This window comes from Piliocolobus tephrosceles, chromosome 11 (genome assembly GCF_002776525.5).
Source record: "Piliocolobus tephrosceles isolate RC106 chromosome 11, ASM277652v3, whole genome shotgun sequence".
Lineage (NCBI taxonomy): Eukaryota > Metazoa > Chordata > Mammalia > Primates > Cercopithecidae > Piliocolobus > Piliocolobus tephrosceles.
This window is the reverse complement of record NC_045444.1, coordinates 96327697-96350310: the sequence shown is the minus strand read 5'-3', so window position 1 is coordinate 96350310 and position 22614 is coordinate 96327697. Positions and strand designations below refer to the sequence as shown.

Genomic DNA, 22614 nt, shown 5'->3' with positions numbered 1-22614 from the left:
ACAAAAATAGGCACTAGGCACTCATGTAAGCAACATTCAATCAACATACAGACAATTTTCATCACCCTTCTGCCCCTTTCCAGGAAATTCATTTCCTCCAATTCCAGAGGCAACCACCATTCTGATTTCTGTCATTCTAGATGAGTTTTGCCTCTTTCTGAACTTCACACAAATACCTGGTCCTTGTTTAGTCAAGTATTCTCCTACCCTAACAACACCATCCTACCCACACTTCAGCTGCTGATGATTAGCTTAGAGCAGTGGTTCTCAAAATTTGGTGCTTGGGACAGCAGCATCAGCATCACCTGAGAACTTATTAGAACTGCAAACTCTTGGGCCCCATCCTGAAACCTGGAGGTGGAGGGCGGGGCCCAGAAATCTGTTTCAACAAGTCCTCCAGGGGTCTCTTGTGCACACTCAGGTCTGAGAACCACTGGTTTTACGGCACCCTCTGCTGATTCAGATGCTCTCCATTTGAGAACAAAACAAGTGCGTTAAAAAAAGCCCCAGAGAGGCAATGTTTCTTTGTTTGATACCTTGAGGATCACTGAAGAGCGAAAACTCAGCATCAATAGCACTTCGAGGGAATGAGGGCAGGCGGAGGAGGTCTTCCTGAAGCATGGAGACATGGGACTGTTTGTGGGCTGTGGGGATCTTCTGGGTTAGGGAGATGAGAAACAATACCCGCCCTACTTCTTCCAGCTTCCGGGTGAACACCTGGAGAAAATAAAAGCAGGAGCAGACAAAAAGGAGGATTAGAAACTCCAGATTTATAGAGTGAATAAATTGAAGGAAAAACCTTTAATGGCAAACTGGGTCGATAAAGTGGGAAAAAGGGAAAAGTGAAATGAGGGAGACATGTGTTTTTTTTCCTTTATCAGAAGAAAGAGCAAACAATACTTAAATGCCTTTCACTTCCTTCTGCCTGCTTTACAGAAGGAAATGTAGGAAATGTTCCTTATGGAGTTTTAGGCTGGAGAGAAGCATAAGGCAAGCATTGTCAAGAATAGTTCAATATTAAATAGAGCCCATTTGTTTGGATGCTATAATGTGGAAGACCTTCACTAACAGGGAGCCTGTCAGTCAGTTCCACTTGCTTCTACCATCGCCGCCCATGCCTTAAGCTGTTTCCTGGGAGTTCCGGGTTTGTCTTTTAAAAAAACAAAGACTGGTGTGAGATCCAGGAAAAACCTATCTTGGGACAGAAGCTCATGGGTCCTTGATTGGTGCTTCGAGTTTAGAGGGCATACACATGGGGCTCTTGGTTCTCAGGTCCTTTTCTCTTGATGATTAGGAAGTTTATATGCAGTGAGTAGCTACTGAGGAAACTTCTGAGCCAGACTCATAGTCCTCCATATTATAATCTCCCTGAGGAACTTAGAAATCTAAAGGCTCTAACTTGAAGTGTACATCAGAGCAAGAACTCCATTTGATGGCATTCTTTGACAACTTGTTCTTAAACATGATGAACACACACACACACTCACACACACACACACACACACAGGGAGACAGAGAGAGAGAGAGAGAGAGAGAGACTAGGGAAGCACCATTATTGATTAGGGTTTTAATTATCTTATCCTAAAATCATGGGCTGAGGTAATTTGGGGAGAATTGTTTTAGAAATTGTTTATATTTAAGATCTAACAGTTTTGCCCAACATCTCACACCTTGCAACACATTCAGTATTTTCTTTCTTTTAAATAGAATGTAGGTAGTTAATGGTAGCCATATTTTTAATTACTTAAGTGGTCTAATTCTATGCCATTCTCACTCATTTCATGAAGATATTTTTGGATATTTTGATGCCAAATTATTATCCTTGATATGTACAGAAAATTGAAATTATCAAGTATCCTGAAATTCTTTAAAGATTTTATTTAAACAATGAATGCAATAAATATGCAATATTAAAATTGTATCATTTTTAGAATTGTGTACTAAAGCTATATTTTGCATGCAGAATAGTGACTTTCCTTAAGCTCAAAGTCTGATCTGAGATTAGATGTGAATATTATTCTGTTCTTCAACCTTAAACCTAAGTACAGCTGCTAGACTATATCTCTTCCTGTTTCAAGATAAATTAATAACATGCCCAAGGTCAGATCCCTGGTCAGAGGCAGAACTGGGATGAAGTCCAAATCTTTGAACTTTAGTTTAATGCTTTTTTTTTTCAGGCATACTAGAGTGACCCCTTTTACTCTGTAGCCAGCTAGTGTAAACCACTGGGATAACTTACATAACTACAATACAATTTTACAGAATGTGAAATGCAAATCTACATTTAGAAAATAATAGGTAAATAAATTAGAATATTTCTATTGTTTATACTCAATCATTCATCATTACACTACTCCAAGTGAGTGTTTCTTAACACCTTTAAGCAATGATCCAATTTGTAAATCTTATACTATTTGGGAGAACAATTTATTGAGTAAGGGCCAACTATGGTCTCCAGAGAGGGTCATAATGGAATCATAGAATCTCAAAGTTGGCAATATATGAACTGATATCTACTCTAACAACATGACAAAACCATGGAATAAAACTGACGTGGTCAGACACCTGTTTCTGAATGAGTTCCTGTCCCTTCTCCGGATGCATATGTACAAGGTTCAGCTGGGGAGATACCGACCTCCGGAAAGGATAAATATCTCGAACATAGGTCTGTGTGGATTACACAAAAAGAAAAAAAAAAGAGTTCAAAAGATTAAACATTTATTCTCATTTCTTCTTTACCCAAAGTTCTAAGTACTAGGATGCTATGCCAGGAAAAAAGCAGCTAAAGGCAATGTACTAAACAACACTTTGGAAGATCACTGTAAAGTGATGTCAGCAAGCATCCTGAGGCCCCTTCTGCTCATTTAATCAGGTCAGCATGGTCATGTTTAACATGGTAGAACAGAGATGCAAAACAGCATTCAAATTCCAAATAGACACACACAGGTATTATATGGGCAACGTAATTTTTCATGTAATAATGATCAATAACTAAGTGTCTCGTCTAGCTTATCTCATTTAACTATTACAAATGCTCTAGCATGGACACCATTATCATTACCTTCATTTTACACAAAAGAAAACCGAAGGGTAGAAAGGTGAAGTTGCCAGTCAAAAGCCCCACTGATAGTAGGATGGTGTGACCCAGGTGGTCATACTATTACCTTCTAAACAGCGATGCCTCCCTGATTATGAGCCACCCTCAGGTAGGCATGATAAGTCTTTGGCACAACTCAACAGGGATGTCATTACTGGTGTCTCACCTTATTGTAGTGAATAAGGTTCCATCGTTTATCCATAAGAAAATAATGTGTTGACTGGGATTCTGGGATGTTAAAAAACTCCAGACACTCCTAGAACAATAGCAACAAATTTTACTAAATGTTTACCAGGAAGATATTATGTCCTAGGTAGTAAGCTGACAGATACAAATTTCGAAAAAACAAGGTAACCTCTTACGAGGATTATATATATATTTATGCCTTACATAAATTGTATACATTAGACATGTGTGTGTCTTATATAAACTGTATACACTAGATATGTGTGTGTGTATATGTGTATACACACACACACACATATACACACACACACACACACACACCATGGCTGCATATATACCCACACAGCGTTATCCAAAGAATGGTACCATAAAGACTGATAATGTGATATAAACCATCTGCTCTCATAGTGTCCAAGACGTACAATTATAAATCAGACCGAGTGATGGACTGTGGAGGAACAGCGGCACCTACTGGTCTCAGCATCAGGAAGAAAGCATGTTTAGAGAAACATTTAGGAATAATATAAGCTACCATGCACTGTGCACATTATATAGTATATACTAGGTATAGATAACTTGTATAACCTGAACCAGTATCTCAGTACTGTTGAAAATGAAACTGAGACTAGAGAAGTCCTATCACTTGATTTAGGTCACACTGGTTGTGGTGAAGGCAGCGTTTGAATGTACTCTGTTTGCCTTCCTGCTATCCCACCATTCATCATGAGTATAGAAATGGAGTAGTTGTTGAAGTTGGGCCTTAGAAATTCTCTGGAGATGTCTGAGTGAAGCCAAAAGGAGCAGTAATGACCCTTTCCACTGAAATAAGATGCAGGAGTTTGGAAAAGTTGATTTTTTTCCAGAGGTCTCTTCTACTTACATCTTGGCCCAGAACTGTGTTCCTGAAAATCAGATTACTGAGAGTTTACGGACTAAAGTCAGTAGAAGTGGGGAAAATTATGGAAGGAAATAGCATAAGGGAATAATAGTGGGGCAGATTTTAGAAGAGTAAAGAAATGCATACATCCATTGAAAGATAGAAAAATGCCATTTTATTCTAAAATGAATCTTCAATGAGGTGGCCATAGCATTGTCCTTAAAAAAATTATTTCTGTTAAAAGTCATTCCTACCTTCAACAGGGCTTCAAATTGAGTGTCTTCATGGACTGGTAACTGGGTTGGGATATCGCACTCATTCTGTCCATGAACTACCAAGGTTTTAGTACCTACGAAAGATAAAAAGAATAATAAACTGACTTTTGCTATAGGAAAATTTGTATTTTAAAGCATAAAGCATTAAAATATTAACAATAATCTCATGATTTTACTGTTAATTACAATACTTAATTCATAGTTACATTTTTTATTTATTTTTAATCTGGAAGTTTAATATTAATACATATATATTTTAAATATATTCACTTATTAAAAGTGATAGGTATGGAGTTCTCAATACTTTTTAAAAAGTTTTATTTTTAGTAGAGACAGGGTTTCGCCATGTTGCCCAGGCTGGTCTCAAACTCCTGACCTCAAGCAAGTCACCAGCCTTAGCCTCCCAAAGTGCGGGGATTACAGGAGTGAACCACCACGCTCGGCCAAGTTCCCAATACTTCTACCTGTCTTTTACATGCATAATTGTATTTAAATCTCACAGCAACCCCATGATGTGGGTATTCTGATTTTTATCTTACAAATGAGGAAAAAGAGAAATGGAATAACTTGAGACATATTTATTTAGTGGAAGAGTTAGACTTCAAACCTCAAGCATTGCAACAAGTAATACATCCCTGTTTTCTAGATGATGTGACCAGGCAATAAAGGTTAAGAAAATATAGACAGAGGCCGGGCGCGGTGGCTCAAGCCTGTAATCCCAGCACTTTGGGAGGCTGAGACGGGCGGATCACGAGGTCAGGAGATCGAGACCATCCTGGCTAATACGGTGAAACCCCGTCTCTACTAAAAAATACAAAAAACTAGCCGGGCGAGGTGGCGGGCGCCTGTAGTCCCAGCTACTTGGGAGGCTGAGGCAGAAGAATGGTGTAAACCCGGGAGGCGGAGCTTGCAGTGAGCCAAGATCTGGCCACTGCACTCCAGCCTGGGCGACAGAGCGAGACTCCGTCTCAAAAAAAAAAAAAAAAAAAAAAAAGAAAATATAGACAGAGATATTAGCAAAACCAAAACAAGTACTTGAAATGTAGCTTAAAGCTACATTTTCTGTATTCTTCTTGGCTGATTGAGACAATATTTATTCTACTTCATTCATTAATTATAAATCTTTGTGAACATTATGATATACATTGACTTTTAGTGAGTTGTCTTTAAGTATGTTAAAAATAGGAGTTTCTTTGCTATAATAAAAACTGATCACTTTTTTTGGATAATCTACAGAACGTATACATACACAATTATCATTTATTGAATATTTATCATAAGCCAGGTATGGCAGCAAGTATTTCACATATCTCAACTCATTTATTCCTCACAATCGTGAAGTATGAATTATATCCCTATTTTATACACAAGGAAAGAAAGCTTTGAGAAATGATGTACTTCTTCACAGTTAATACTAGTTATGTGACTAATAAATGACAGTGCTATGATTTAAACACAGGCTTCTTTGCTGCAAGAACCTGTGTTCTCATCTCTACATAATTCTGTCTTTCACTTTTATTTCAATACATGTATCATCTCAAATTTTCTTAGTCACTGCACAAGGATAAAGGGATTGTCAAAATCTTTGTCTTAAGGCAAAACAAGCTATCTGAAGTGAAAAGGAACCGTATCTTGAGTTTACATCACGCTTCATGTTCTTTTGTAATGCTCCTTCTTCCTGCTTTCCCCTTTTCCAGTTTTTCATAAAGCCTTCTCTCATGGAGTTTACAAAGAACTGGAGTCCATGCCATACAAACAATATTATTCTCCTTGCACTGCCAAAAATTCACTCAAAAAAGCTTTCAGTTCAGCTGGCTCTCTGCGATAGACTTAAATAAATCTTCAACCTTGGCAGCCCTTCAAGGACTGATTCATGCGGATCTCAGTTCTGAGTCTCCCTTTTCAGCTGGCAACCGCTGACTTTTTAAAGGGTCTATTGTATTTCCTCTGATTATATTAAACAAAAATTCTTTGAAGCACTCAATACTGGGGGCTAGGACTCTGAAAATTTTCTCATGAATGAACGAGCCTCTTAGTCTTTCAAAGGACTATTTATAATTTTTTTTTTTAAGTTATGTTACTAAAAAGTACTAGTGGCTTACCTGGCATTGAAGCGGTCACCAGGAGCTTCACCTCGCACTGCTCCTTCTTCATTGTCTGCTTGAGATCCTTGAAGAAGAGGCCCTCCACGTAACCCACCACCTCCCACAGGAATGTCAGGGTGGCTGAAATGGCATCCATCCCCCACTCGCAGGGAGTCCGCACAAAGTACATGATTAATCCTACCTAGAAGTCAGGATGAGAAGAATTCACAAAGCCACAATAATCCTGAGCTCACATTCTCATTTCCTTAGCTTTTCTTGTTTTAAACTCAATCTTCTGTGCCTTCGTATTCTCCGTTCAAATGCTTCTGTAACACCTTCAGCGTTACCGGGAGAGGGCATAACTGGAAAACTGACCACACAGGCTGCTGCATATTTTCATATATCACTAAAATGGCAAATTCTTAAGAAAAAAGCAGACCATTCCCCCCGCCCCCCACCCAGGCATCATGTCACTTGGTAGCTAGGTACTTAGGCCATCCAAAATTCATCTGTGTATGAAGTTTGCGCAAGCACTATTAGCAGCTTGGATTATGTCTAATAGTCTCAAAGCTAAGAGCACTCTGCTTGGCTGAGTTGGTGAACTTCAAAATTTTTGTGTGTCTTTTTTTTTTTTTTAAATTTAGGGGTACATGCACAGGTTTGTTACATAGGTAAATATGTTATGAGGTTTGTTGTGCACATTATTTTACCAGCTGGGTTGTTTGCATATCTTCTAATGTAATTTTGAAAAACTGTGTGCCCTTTTGCACCTTTTAAAGTTGACATCTAACATGCCTCATTCGAAATTTATTTTTTATTAATAGGAGGTAGAATATGTTCACCATTCTATACATTGAAATAAGATGAGGATTGACTATAATTGGAATAGTTGATGAAATAAGTTTCAATTATCTTATTCAATAATGTGCAAATATTCAGAAAGAAATAGTGTAAATTTTTTTTTTTCTTGTGTGTTTTAGCCACTGTTTCTTCAAAAATTTTGTAGTCCTGGAAAACTTTCTAGTTGTGTTGAAAGAATCAGAGTGGCAAACCTAATTTGTTTTGGTGTTCTAAATGCTGGACACCCTAAGAAGGGCCAACTCTCACCCTTAATAGAAATTTATAAAACATAGGACCGGATAGAAAGTCCTATGGGTTAAAGTGCATTGATCAATCAGAAAAGTCAATTTCTTAAAACTATTAATAACATAGAATTCAGATTCTTTCTCCAACCTACATGCCTGTCAGTGCAGCCTGGTAATCTCTGGGACGATGGGGTGGGTCTTCCTTGTGTGCACTAGAATGATGGTTGAGATGGCAGATTTACTCAGCAAGTGTTCATGCGTATCTGTAAGTTGAGCATTTGGAGATTTATTTCTATTAAAACTATCTGGGCATCAAGCTCTTTTAAAAATATTTTTGTTGCGGAGCTAAACGATGGAGGAGAACAAGCATTTCTCCTATTCAGTGACCTGGGGGAAGAGGCAGGTATATGGACAAGCAAAAGAAACACTGAAAGCACGCTCGCCTCCAGTCCCTGTTTGGGGTCTTTCCATACCAACCTGGATGCACTGTAAATTTATCAGGGCACACACTTAAACTGAGGGAGGCCCTAACATTTCGCTTTCCAAATCCACCTTTGGTTTTTGTATGGTGTAGACAGAACCCAGAAGTAGTGGATGTTTGGCTGGAAAGCTTTCCAGATAGAACGGCCATAGGCTGTTGTCACTGAGCGGGTTGCTGTAGCTAGTGGACTTCCTATGTTATAGCCATATGGGACTCATGGCAAGAAGTCAGGGGGTGTAAAGCACCCAAAGAAGCTGAGGGGAGGTTGAGTCTCCCGGCAAACACTTCCAGGAGCAGACAGGCTTTGAGTGATAGTAGCCATGGGCTTGAGTTTGTGCCCATCCAGCAACCAGCCAAAGAACATGGTCTCACAAACGAACGACCCAGATAAAATGCAAGGGGTAAGATGTGGAACAAAGGTCTTTTTTCTCCCTAACTCGACATAGCTATAGAGACAAAAGCAGTGGGAAGGAGGGAGAATTCCTAGAGACTATGCATTTTTATCCAAGAGAGACTGAGAACCACCAAAAAGTACTGTTTATGTTTTGGTACTGGTCTGAACTTAAATCTGGATTGGACATTTATTCATATTTTTTCCCTTGGCAACCAGCAAGTAGACACTCAGGAGGAAGATGACCAAATTAGTCTTAGACAATAGAAAGGAATTACAAATGTTCTCTGCACATGGGGGTTGTGGTGTGAGTTAAATTTATCACCCTGCTAGGGATGCACATGCATATGGATAACTGAAGGAGTATGCCCAGCACAGACACTAATTTGGCTATTGGTCTGCCTGGATTAAGGGGCAGTTTCAAGGAGCAGTCATCAGGTTCTAGCTCCCAAACTGCATATTCATTTGGGGTTTACAAAAAGAACGTGAAGAAATTGGTAAGTCTCCGAGGATCAGGAAAGAACAGCCAGGGCAGTTAAAACTGTCACAGACAGTTGCCATGAAAAAATACATACACAGAAACTTTCCATCTAGGACAACAGTTGCATCTGTGTGTGTGTGTGTGTGTGTGTGTGTGTGTGTGTGTTTAAACACAGATAGGAAAAGAGGAAAAAATACTAAAAGAACACGTTTTCTCAACAGAAAACCAAAATAAACAACAAACATAAGGAAGTTATATATTGCTAAAGGAAGACAGAGAGGAAACTGACATGTATATTGACTGCCCTCCATATGCCAAAGAGTATGCCGGGCAGGGGCTTCCCTACACAGGAAGTATAGGGAAGCGTAGGTGAATTTAGTTGCCCAGAATTTGCCTTTAGTGATGTAATTAATGGAAATTTATTGAAAAAAAAATCTCCTAAGACCTTTTCATCATGGTGCTGCTTCGTAATTGGAAATGAACATTTATAACTCACCAAATAGTTGAATAGGATGTGAGATGTCTGAGCAGGAAAGTCTCCAATATTCAAGAGAAGTTTGCGCAGCATGTACATTAACTCATCCTGAAAGAAGAACGGAATTTTTAATGTTTCCTTCAGCTGCCATGCTGTAGAAAATAAAATTAACTTCTTAAAAATTCGGGATTGGGGGAGGGATTTTTCTTACTTTTGCCCACATATTGATTTTAATTATGTTCAAGATTTTCATATAGTATAGGTGATACTTGTTAAGTAGTATTTAAACCATCTGGAACACCTTTCTCCTAGGAGCTAACACATAAAAATCACTGAGCAGTAAACGACTCTGTTCTTTTTAAATTGACACTGTGTGTGTAGGTCACAGGCAAGTCACAGGAAAGTTGTATATTTAGTTAACTCTTTTGGCCATGGTAGCCTGATATGATGGGAATGTGAGGAGGACCTATGTTGAAAAATCATTAAACAAATCAGGTTTTTGTGAACTTCCTAATTCTGCTTTCTAGATTTTGAGTCAAAGAGAAAGAGAGAGGTTACGAGAGGATAGATTGAAATGTCTGTAATTAACATTACCTTTCAGAAACTACACTTAACCTTCCAGTGAATATGACTGTAGCATATAAATGAACAAAAAATTTTTAATCATCGCTGTATTTTGCCATTGCTTGGAAAACTACTTTTATTTGGCATGATCTTCTTACAGGGTGGTCTGACAAATCAGGATTTTGGTTAATGAAAAATTTTAACATATTCTAATAATCATACCTGTATCAGATTGCCAAGCAATCAGAATTCAATGAAGGTACTCAATAGTAAGAACATTATACTTAATTTAATCTTGCAGTATTTTAGGATCCTCACTAGCAATGTAACATACATACATAGAAACATGAATTAATGGAGAAATTAAAAAGAAAACAACAATTAAGTATTGCTCATCATTATCATTATTTAAAAAGTACTTATTGGCTGTGTATTGGAGGGCACTGAGTTGCATGCACTGCACTATAAAGTTCTTTGCATGATTTTAACAGTGTTCACACTTGTAGCCACAGAGCTACACTAAAAAGGAAGAGGAATTTACTTGTCTATTGCTGATGGTCAGTTTTTCCAGAAAATGTCGAAGAACTGTTGATGGATCTTCAATTAGACAGTTCCATAAGACTTGTTGAGCCACAGCACTCACTTCAGAAGAGAAAGAAAGTTGAACATTTGTCTTAAATGGAGATAAGTCTATGAGATAAAGTATTTGACAAATTACAAGCTTTAGTCTCTCCTTTTTGCCTTAAAAAGGCTCTGTGAACTCTTTTCTCTTTTGAAAGGTAGATATTTGTTCTCTTCGTTGTTGTCTCTGAACATTTTCATATGTAAAGAACAGGTTACCAAAAAGTGTAGGAGTTGTCTTCTGGTATCAGCAATGCTTTCACAAAGAATATCTCTGTGAATATATGCAATTGTATTTGTTGTGGAAATCACCCCAATAATAGCAGTAGGAAGCACTTATTAAATTGCAGTCATATTTTATTGTTTATTTTATGGAGAAACTGTGAAGGACTATTTGGTTTTTGAAAATATGTTTTGGTTTAGAATGCATATGAATTAGGGATTTTTTTTTTTTCTGTACACATGAATACTTCAAACAGTATCTCCTTCAGCAAGATAAAGTAGTTGAGCCAGTAACAATTAGGTTCTCACTTCTAATGAGGAAGTCTTAAGAATAAATAATTAATCCTAATGAGAAAGAAAGTGCTACTTCCGTGGGGAAAGTGGTCAGGCTAAGATTGTCTAGAAGTGCCCAGACTAAGAAAGCAGATGGGTAAAAAAGAGGGCCAGTAAACACCGAATGGTCTTTAGTTTGAACGTTGTTTCCCAAATCCATTGGTTTTCAAAAGTAGGAATACAGAATTTAGCATAAATTTATTTCAAATAAATGATACCAATTTTTGATTCAGAAACAAAACATGCAATTAAAGTTAAAGGACGTATAAATAATATTAACAAAAATATAAATCCAGAGCTGTAGCTTTCATGTGTCTCTATAACTAATTAAAATAGGTGTGAGTTTTTCTCAGGTTGAAATTGATTGCAAAAATACCTTTACATGTGAAATAAGCCAGGCACAGAAAAATAAATACCGCATGTTTTCACTCTTTGTAGAAGCTAAATAAGTTGATCTCTCAGAAGTAGAGAGTAGAATAGTGCTAACTTGAGGCTAGGAAGGGGAGGCAGGAGGGAGGCATAGGAAAGGTTGGTCAATGGATACGAAATTACAGCTAGATAGCAGGAATAAGTTCCAGCGTTCTTTAGCACTGGAGGGTGACTATAGGTAACAGTAATTTATTCTATATTCTCAAATAGCTAGAAGAGAGAATTGTGAGTGTTCCTAACACAAAGAAATGCTATTTGAGGTGAAGGATATGCTAATTACCATGATTTGATCATTACACATTGTATACAGGTATTGAAATATCACTGTACCCCATAAATATGTACAATTACTATGTATCAATTAAAACTTTAAAATGCTCATATTATTTTTATTTTCATTGCTTAAGTAAGGCAGTTTCATGCTTAAAACATGAAAAATATAAAAAAAATGCAAAGAGAAAAATAAGACTGGGAAGTCCACTCGCCACAGAAACAATTATTAACAGTTTGGAGTACGTCCTTTCACATACATGAAACATATACTTACATGCATTCTTTTATTTTATTTTTTTGAGATGGAGTCTCACTTTGTTGCCCAGGCTGAAGTGCAGTGGTGCGATTTCGGCTCACTGCAACCTCCACCTTCCAGGTTCAAGCAGTTCACCTGCCTCAGCCTCATGAGTAGCTGGGATTACAGGCATGTGCCACCACGCTTGGCTAGTTTTTGTATTTTTAGCAGAGACCGGGTTTTGCCATGTTGGCCAGGCTGGTCTCGAACTCCTGGTCTCAAGCGATTCGCCTGCCTCGGCCTCCCAAAGTTCTGGGATTACAAGCATGAGCCACCATTCCCACTCTACTTACATGTATTTTAAAATAGTACTATATATAGAAAATATTCGTTGGTATTTGGTTTTTTACTTAGCAATATATTAACACTTTTTATATTAATATTCATCTAGAATGCAATTCCAGTGTTCACGGAATGTTATCATATGGAGGTACTATGATTAACTATGATTAGGGATTTATAGTCTTTCTAAATTTTTTTTTAATTTTAAATAATGATCAATGTACAACGTCCTTTATACAGCCCTCATGAATGTCAGGAAATTGCTAGAAGCCAGATCTGTGTCAAAAGTTTTTCACACTTTTAAGGTTTTTGATACATATCATGAAACTCTGTTATAGAATGCTTGTACAGAGTTTTATACTTCATCAGCAAAGTATGAGGATGCTCTTTCCCTTGCTTTTTCGCCAGCAATAGATATTTTCATTTAAAATAATCTTTGCCAACTTTGTAGCCGAAATGTAAGATTTAGTTATTGTTTTAAACAACGATGTTGTTTCCAGGTGTTACTGGCTATTGGATTGCCTGCTTATATCCTTTGCCCATTTTTCTAATGGGGTTTTTTAAAATTATGACTGAGTTATAAGAGCTTTTCTAAATGTAATGTTAAGAAATTAACCTTTGTCGTCACAAATATTACTCATGTTTTCCCTTAGTTTATTGTTTCGTTTTGCAATTATTCTTTCTGGTAGTTAGTACATCTGGAAAGGTAATCACATAAGAGAGATGGTATTAGTGATGTCAAGTTAATAGCTAAAAGTGACTGTTTGATTTCTGTGTGGCCAAATTAGTGTTCTGTTCTCTGGTCACAAACAATGTTCCTGGACCCAACTACCTATTTTAAATGCAATTTTTTTGGCCATAAAAGTAGAGGAAGAAGGAAGTGGAGAGAGTGATAGTGTTAGCACAGTATGTTGCAAATCTGTAATTATAATACACGCATAAAACAGTTCAACATGTGGTCAGTAGATAATGTGTTTAAAAGCAACCTACTGTCTTCTATCAGATAAACAGCTTAAGAATATCACTGATGATCCAACTGTTCAAAACTGTACCTGCTACTCCATCTTCCCGCACCTCACCATCCTCCATCAGATGAACAATGGGAAGTACTGCCGCACAGATGCATGCTGGGAACACTGCTTGTGGCGGCTGAGGCACATGGTGGTTTGGCGTGTGTTCAGTGGTATGTTCCTCATCTAAAATGGGAGACAAAATCAGGGTGCTTTTCTCAGTAATGTAATTCTTTGTTGTTGTTGTTGTTTTGAGACAGGGTCTCACTCTGTCACCCAGGCTGGAGTGCAGTGGCATGATCACTGCTCACTGCAGCCTCGACTTCTTGGGCTCAAGAGATCCTCCTGTCTCAGCCTCCAGAGTAGCTGGGACCATACAGGTGTGCCACCACATGTAATTTTTTTATTTTTTGTAGAGATGAGTCCTCACTATGTTGCCCAGGTCAGTCTTGAACTCCTGGGCTCAAGCAATCCTCCCACCTCCACCTCCCAAAGTACTGAAATTACAGGCATAAGCCACTGCATCTGGCCTCAGTAATGTAATTTTAATGCAACATTTCTCAGTTCAAGGCCTACTTATTTAATAGCATAATCCTACCAATGAGAAAATGCCAACATTTTAAAAAAGATGACATTACACAAAGTGCGTCTTCATTTTATAACAAACAAAAAAACCAGCCCACTTTCCAGGTACCACTATTCTTGTTTGGTAGAGAAGCAAAGCACAGACATTCTGGGACATGTGGATCAGCTCACAATGTTAAATCAATGAAGATAAAATTCTAAGCAGAGACTAAGACATTTTTCGTAGATGCAACTGGTTGTGTGCATGTGAGTGTGTGCAAGATGGTAAGCAGTAATATAGGGTAGAAGAAAACACACACGCATTTAGGATAAGAACGACATAGCCCACTCATATTAATGTTTTCATCCTCATTGATAAATACAATAACAAATTAATAATAAATATAATTGCACATAGGAATAAACGAAAAAGTTTAGATTTAGTAGGCGAGGAAGGTAGAAAAGGTATTTAACAGCTTATTAATATGAAAATATACATGTCATTTTTCTAAAGCACTAAAGAACTGTGAGTGTTTGATTCTCATATTAAAACTTACATGACTATTTGGGATTTTAGAAGGCCTATGGACTAGAGGGTAAGAGACTTATACTGTCATTCTCAGTTCTGGCTTTGAGAGGTGAAGCCAGCTGACCTTCTGGGTTGGATGGGGACTTGGAGAACTTTTGTGTCTAGCTAAAGGATTGTAAATGCACCAATCAGCACTCTGTACAATTGCACCAATCAGCACTCTGTGTCTAGCTAAAGGATTGTAAACGTACCAATCAGCACTCTGTAAAATCGCACCAATCAGCACTCTGTGTCTTGCTAAAGGATTGTAAATGCACCAATCAGCACTCTGTAAAATGGACCAATCAGCACTCTGTAAAATGGACCAATCAGTGCTCTGTAAAATGGACCAATGGATGTGGGTGGTGCCAAATAAGGGAATAAAAGCTGGAATAAAGTAAAATAAGGGAATAAAAGCTGGCCACCTGAGCCAGCAGCGGCAACCCACTAGGGTCCCCTTCCACACTGTGGAAGCTTTGTTCTTTCACTCTTCCCAATAAATCTTGCTGCTGCTCACTCTTCGAGTCTGCACTACCTTTATGAGCTGTACTCACTGTGAAGGTCTGCAGCTTCATTCTTGAAGTCAGCAAGACCAAGAACCCACCGGAAGGAATAAATTCCGGACACAGAGTCATAGTAGATGCATATGGAAATCTTTAAAAATGTATATAGATATAGTGGGCCAAGCACTTCTGGAACAGTGGAGTATAGATCCCTGAAACCTGTTCCTCCATAAAAACAATGAGAACACTGTGAAATACACTTTTTTTCGGAGCTTTCAAAATTAACCAAAAGCTTGGAACTATTTGAGGAGCATGTATTAAAAAAACAAACAAAAAAAAAAAAAGGAAAAAGAAAGGTAAACTCTCGGTAAGACCAGTAGTATTTCTGGCATTTTAACTTTCCCTACTCATCTCTCCCTCTTCCTAGGTCCTTAGGAACCTTGAAAATCGACAACCTTGCAACCATTGTAGCTGTGAAAACCAGCAGCCTAGTAGCCACAGGATGGGCAGAGCAGTTTTGGGGCTCCCTAAAAGCCTCAACACCAGAGAATTGTCACGACTTGACCTATCTAGAACCCCATGGAAAATCCCTATTCACAGGATTTGTCTTTATTTAGCTTGACTCAAAGCTTACTTAGTGCACATAGCTTTATCCCCAGGGCATTTACAAAAAAAAGAGAAAAAATCAGCAACAATTACTTAACATCGTAGCTGTCTGAGGTGTTCATATCAGTTGGGAGAAGCTGGAGACTGACAAAAAACTTAAAAGGGAAATCTAGGGAATGAGATTTCTAGGGGGCTTGCAAATCACTGACATATTCCTGGGTATCTAGATGGCTGTACATATGTACAAGGTTGTGCACATGCCCAGGAAAGACCTGAGAAATTCCTGATCTCTCATGTTTAGCTAACCTTGAAGCTCTACACAAACAGAAAGTACGAAAATGAAGGCTAAGGCAGAGTTTTAAACTACTGGAACACTGAAGATGTGCCTCAACACATCCAAAGTGGTCCTCAGTAAAGGTTGGAAGACCTGGAAGACTTATTAGTTTGAGGCACTTAAAATCTCTGTCTAATCATTACCTGACCACTAATGCAACCAAGTGGGGATTTCAGCGCTCATACTCAACAAAGCTTAGGGACTTTACAAAATTAGTCAAGGAAAGTTACTAAACAAACAAATAGCAACACGATAACAACAAAAAACCCTCATGAGGAAAGGGGGACATTTGATTTGCAGAGTTGCCACATTATATAATTTAAATTGTCCATTTTTCAATAAAAGTTATGAGACATATAAGAAACCAGGAAAATATTGCCTATATACAGAAATAAAAGCAGTCAACATAAACTAACCCTGAGGAAGCTTAAATGTTGGACTTACTAGACAAAGATTTTGTCAGCTATTATAAATATGTTTTATTTTAATATACTGTTATATATTTTATATAAAACATATTATCTTATAAAGTTATAAGATAAAGGTATAAATAAAACTATGTCTTTCACATGGCATATCTTATATATTAAAATAGCAGACATAAATCTTACCTTATCCAAAACTGCAATAAATGTAAACTGACTAAATAAACAAAAGGCAAAATTAGCAGAATGGATAAAAACAAACAAATATGAATCAACTGTTATGTTCTAAGAGACATAATTTAGTTTTAAAGACACAAATAAGATGAAAGAAAAGGATGAAAGAAGATACGCCATACAGACAGCAATAAAAAATGATGTGGAGTATCTATGTTAACATTAGAAAAAGTATACTGTAAGTGAAAAATTTTTACCACAGGCAAAACAGAGCATGTTATAATGATAAAATAATCAATCAGAAAGACATAATTACACAAATATCTGCATATCAAGATTTCATGGTATTGAGAGAAGGATTGACATACAGATCAGTAAAACAGAAATGAAAGACTGTAAATATACTACTACATTCATGTTCAATTGATTTTTGACAAAGGTGCCAAGAAAATTCAAGAAGAATAGTCTTTTCTATAAATAGTGCTGGGACAACTAGTTATCTAAATGCAAAATTCTAACTCATAACATAACAAATATTAACTCAAAGTTGATCACACACCTAAATATAAATGCTAAAACTCTTAGGAGAAAACATAGGAGTAAATCTTTGCGACCTTGGATTAGACAATTGTTTCTTAGATATGATACTAAAAGCACAAATGACAAAAGAAAAAACACACACATTGGACTTAATTAAAATAAAAAACTTGTGTGCCTCAAAGTTACCTTTAAGAAAGTAAAAAAGACACTTGCTTCTCAGCCTTTTGGCTAAGATCAAGTGAAGAAAGTAGAAAGACAAACTACGAAATGGGAGACAATATTTGCAAATCATATATCTGATAAGTGACTTATATACAGAATGTATAAATAGTTCTTATAATTTAACAGTTAAAAGACAAATTGCTGGGCCCGGCGCAGCGGCTCAAGCCTGTAATCCCAGCACTTTGGGAGGCTGAGGCGGGTGGATTATGAGGTCAGGAGATTGAGACCATCCTGGCTAACATGGTGAAACCCCATCTCTACTAAAAGTACAAAAAAATTAGCCAGGTGTGGTGGCGGGTGCCTGTAGTCCCAGCTACTTGGGAGGCTGAGGCAGGAGAATGGAGTGAAGGCAGCAGAGCTTGCAGTGAGCCGAGATTGCACCGCTGCACCCCAGCCTGGGCGACAGAGCGAGACTCCATCTCAAAAAAAAAAAAAAAAAAAAAGACAAATTCCCCAATTTAAAGTGGACAAAAGATTGAATGAACACTTTTACAAAGAAGATACACACATGGTCAATAAGCATATGAAAAGATGCTCCATATCGTTTGTCATTAGGGAGGTGCAAATAAAAATCACATTGAGTTACCACTTTACACCCACAGGGATGGTTAAAATTAAAACAAAAACAAAAACTAGGGACACACACTGAAATCAGTTGAGGAGGTTTTAAAAACATTGATGGGTCTTACCCTCAGAGATTTTGATTTGGTCTTAGGTATGGTTGGAACTTTTTTGTAAGCTTCCCAGTTGGTTGTAATATACTGTAGCTAGGTGGAAAACTATTAACTATCTAGAATAATGTATTCTGAACCCTCAGCAATATGATTACATGCAATGTAATTAAAATAGAGCCAACTTAAAAATGACATTGCTGAGGTAAATCAACAATATTTTTTTAAAGAATGCCATGCTAATTTTTTTAGAATGTCAAGTCATGAGACAAGTTATTTAATGAAGACAGTGTAATCAAGTGAGATAATGATATTAACTAGGAAGTGTTTCAAACCACGTAAGTCAGGAGAAATAAAATGTATGCATGAGGACACACCTTCAGCACTGACGGCTGAACGCACTGACCAGACTGACCCGCGGCGGAAGGAGTAATTCCTGTGGGAAGTGCTGGAGGTGCAGGATGGACTCACAGACAGTCGACGGGATGCCAGATTGGTGACTTCTTCTACTGGCAAACAAAATGGGGAATGTGAACTTTGGCTTTATAACAAAACAGTTATCATTATCACATTGCTCTTGTATCACAAATGCTTACTGCTCCCAGACCATAAGGCTTAAATAATGTTGAGTGTACTTAGAAAAGGAAAAATGAAAATTAAAAAAGCTCTACAGAGGAAAGACAGAAAATATCCCCTGAAGTTTTTACAAAAGCAGGGCAGAGAATCACTCAATTCAGAATGATTAATTCATCATTTTTTGATACCAACTGACAAACTGCACTTGTGAAGGTTGAAAGATTGGTTGCATTTACTTTAATACACCTACTGGATCCAGCAGTTCCTCGAGTCATTCATTTAATGTAACTAATCTCTGCCTCTGCAAATGGTTAACTCTAAACTTCAGAAAGTTTGGTTAGTGTCAGGAAGTGAGAGAGAGAGATGGAAGGGGGCATATCACCTCGTGTCACATAAAATTGTCAATGTTAATTTCAGAGCACGTTATTTCCCTGAGACTCAGCCCCCCCAAGAAGTCCTGTGTGCAGAGGGCACCTTCTTCTTCCGGCTCTGAGCTGGGCGTGCATGTGGGCTCATAGCAAGCCTCCTGGGTGATGGGGATGGCGGTGATGAGGCTGGCTTCTCGACCAAGACGTTTCTTTTCTTCCTCCTGCTGCAAGTTCTTTAAGATGTGTTCCGCCCTTTGATGGGAGCGGGACACAGCCCGGGCTGAAAAGGATTTCTGCGGAGACATAATGGCAAGTTCATTTAATAGCAATTCTTCTGCAAGGTCACAGGCATAAAGAGTGTTCGAATGAATCACACAAATGTAGTAGTTTGTCCTCAGGAAATGTTAGGATACCCATGATCCAGTTTCAAGGATATTTGTCTTTTTACCAAATTTCCAAGCTGCGTAAAGTTAAGCTATTTTTTTTTTTTAAATTCAATCAGAATGATTCTTCAAGAACATCTATAATTTCTGGAAAGAATCCTATTTCATCTTAGGATTTGGGGGGTATCAATGATTTCCTGTTTAAATATTAAGATCAAATAAAATTTATAAGTACTCTATTTCTTTCTAGAATTTTTTGATCTGTTTTTAAAAGGACGTTTATTTTAGGCTAGATGTGGTAGCTCACGTCTGTAATCCTAGCACTTTGGAAGGCTGAGGTGGGTGAATTACTTGAGGTGAGGAGTTCGAGACCAGCCTGGGCAACATGGTGAAACCCCGTCTCTACTAAAAATACAAAAATTAGCTGAGCGTGGTGGCACATGCCTGTAATCCCAGCAGCTCAGGAGGCTGAGGCATGAGAATTGCTTGAACACAGGAGGTGGAGATCACACCACTGCACTCCAGCCTGGACAACAGAGACCCTGTCTCAAAAAAAAAAAAAGAGGGACATTTATTTCATAAGGTTAATAAAATTGAAAGTCAGAACCATGGAAAGGAGGAAGAAAGAGATCTCTCATATAAGCCAGTTAGTTATATGGCTTATTTCATTTCTGTAGCTCAAGTATCTGTCACACTATAAACACTTAATAATATTTGTAGAAACAAAGTTATGGAATGAAAATTATGAGAGCTGATAGTGTTACTAAGGTTGAATATAAAATCTGACTCTAACAGTAGCTAAGGCATACTGGAAAAATATTAAGAAAAACTCACTCCTCCATAGATGAAGGATCAGGAACAATGAAGAAAAGAAGATTCACTGTAAAATAGCTATTCTATTCATGTCTTAATCGTGACGCTTATGCCCAGACAAGCTCCAAGAGCTCCAAGAGCTTTGAAGACAGAATCAGTGGTCTCTGAGCAGAGAAATGATCACTGGAGTTCTTCTCTAACCTCTTGAAGTGATGTTTATACACAATGGCAATTCCACATCTCTTTGTTGGCTTCTAGTCACACAGTGTTTAAGAGACAGGCAGGGGATGTTGATCACTCTTCTACAGGGCTGCATTTGTAGACAATCCCTTTATGGAGGATCTTAACATAAGACTAAAGGTTTCCTATGTTGAATGACAGAGTAGCAGTTGAGAGCATTTTTATTCTACTTTTTATTTTTTATTTTTTTGAGATGGAGTTTCGCTCTTGTCACCCAGACTGGAGTGCAGTGGCACAACCTCAGCTCACTGCAACCTCCACCTCCTGGGTTCAAGCAATTCTCCTGTCTCAGCCTCCCAAGTAGCTGGGATTACAAGTACCTGCCACCATGCCCAGCTAATTTTTGTATTTTTAGTACAATCCATTTTCAGAGCCAGGTATCTAAGCTAGTTTATTATATTAAGGCATAAGGTAAGAACTGTGGAATGAGAAAGATAACTGGATATAAAATCAAGGGACTTGATTTCAAATCTGCAGTGAGCTTGGGATACAGACTGTGGCTAGCTCAGATGAACCCATCACCTCTTCAGGAGAAAAATCAAAGATCTTTATGTTAGTGGTTCAGATGCTGAAATTACTGCCCATGTGGGAGAAGAACCAGGTGTGTATTTCCCTTCGGCAAGGTACCATCAGAGATTAAGGTAGAATTAAAATAAAATAGGCATACTGTGATGGGAAAGAGTTTAAAAGACAGTTCTCCAAAGGAAGCTACAAATGCCTAGAAATGCTATGAGTAATATGGAAAGATGTTCAAACTAATTTCATATATTCAACTAATTTTTTCAAAGAAGTATGAATAAAATAAACAGTAAGTTGTTTCTGGCCATTCAAAGTGGCAATTAAAATAATAACACTAGTTAATAAGATACTTTTCAATTCTACTCTATAAGGACAAAGTGATATGACTTTTCTGGGGATATTTTGTGAGATGCATCAAAAACCTTTAATGGTTATTATTTTATTATTGCCATAAATGCCATAGGAATTTATACAAGGAAATAATGATAGATTTGTGCAAAGAGGTGTTCTTTTTTCTATTTTTGCTTTATTTTCCGAATTTTCTACATTACTCTTGTAATTTAGAAAAATACTATTAAACAGGTGAAAAAGGCATATTTTGAAGATCAGTGTTTTCAAAAGGTGTATATTCTTGTTTTTTGTCTATAAATGGACTGTGTTCTGATTTATGAGTCTATTACACATTAGCAGTGATGAGAGCAGGGGTCTCAGAGTGATGTCTGTGATGATGATACTGATGATCGACAAAATGAAGAATAAACTAAGGTTCAAACAAGGAAATAGCTGCCAACTCTCTTCTTTTTCTTATTTTTTTCAGGGCTAATGTCATTAACTTGGCTTACATATTACTGGTTAAATGAGTATGTTCGTTATGTAATAAACAGAGGCAAAAGGGTTACCTTTGGCCAAGAAATCAATGCCTAATGCTTTTAGTAGCTTTAAAAGGTGGCTTCTGCTTTGATTATAAAACAAGACTTTTTTTTTTTTTTTTTTTTTTTAGATCTGTAAGTGCTCACTACTGGATATTATTCCCTCTATTATATTCACAAAGACAAAGACTTTTTGTGCTAAGTTTCTGTGTTATCATTACATTCTTACGATGAGAATGAACAAATTACCGCAAACATGAATTGTTCTCTTTTACATGTACACCATGGAACCTGGAGATATTGGAATGGAAATGTGTGTTACTCACAGACTGGTCTTCATTAATGGGGTCCTGCACACTCCCGCTGCACTGAGGAACCCAGGGAGGGTCAAACATTGGGACGGATGGCATTCCAAGTACCGGCGAGGGAAGAGTGAAATTGATACTGGGAGGCGGAATCTGTTAGTTGACATCAGAAAAATTAGGTGAGAGGGAATATAAGCTAGAATGAGACTGAGGTATAATAATGACACAATCTGTCTTAGGAAGTGTTAAGGATCCAAGTGACTTCGCACAGAATGTGCAAGAATTTTAGAAAAGGGCTCTTTGCCAAGATTTTCTGTTACAGAGCACAGGATGAACCTGTCTGGGCCTCAGTTTACTAATTCATTAAAGGCTTTCAATCAAATGATCTCTATTTGAGTTTATCACCCATCCTCCAAAACACACCTGTAAGTTTATATATAGCAAAATGATTAGAAGATAATTCCCCAGACTTT

The 22614-nt window shown here is 37.6% G+C and overlaps 1 protein-coding gene across 3 annotated transcripts in view; it reads right to left on the bottom strand.

Moving 5' to 3' along the window:
* UNC80 (unc-80 homolog, NALCN channel complex subunit) overlaps positions 1-22614 on the bottom strand; it is a 224691-nt gene that overhangs the window by 59238 nt on the left and 142839 nt on the right. For all 3 annotated transcript variants that reach the window (XM_031936430.1, XM_023217231.2, XM_023217223.1), the window contains 11 exons: positions 22163-22294; positions 19119-19305; positions 18446-18577; positions 13504-13647; positions 10538-10638; positions 9454-9540; positions 6538-6721; positions 4415-4509; positions 3264-3353; positions 2566-2667; positions 537-717 (listed from right to left, as the gene is read on the bottom strand). In XM_031936430.1, coding sequence (XP_031792290.1) covers positions 537-717; positions 2566-2667; positions 3264-3353; positions 4415-4509; positions 6538-6721; positions 9454-9540; positions 10538-10638; positions 13504-13647; positions 18446-18577; positions 19119-19305; positions 22163-22294 — 1435 coding nt within the window. The remainder of the gene's footprint in view (positions 1-536; positions 718-2565; positions 2668-3263; positions 3354-4414; positions 4510-6537; positions 6722-9453; positions 9541-10537; positions 10639-13503; positions 13648-18445; positions 18578-19118; positions 19306-22162; positions 22295-22614) is intronic.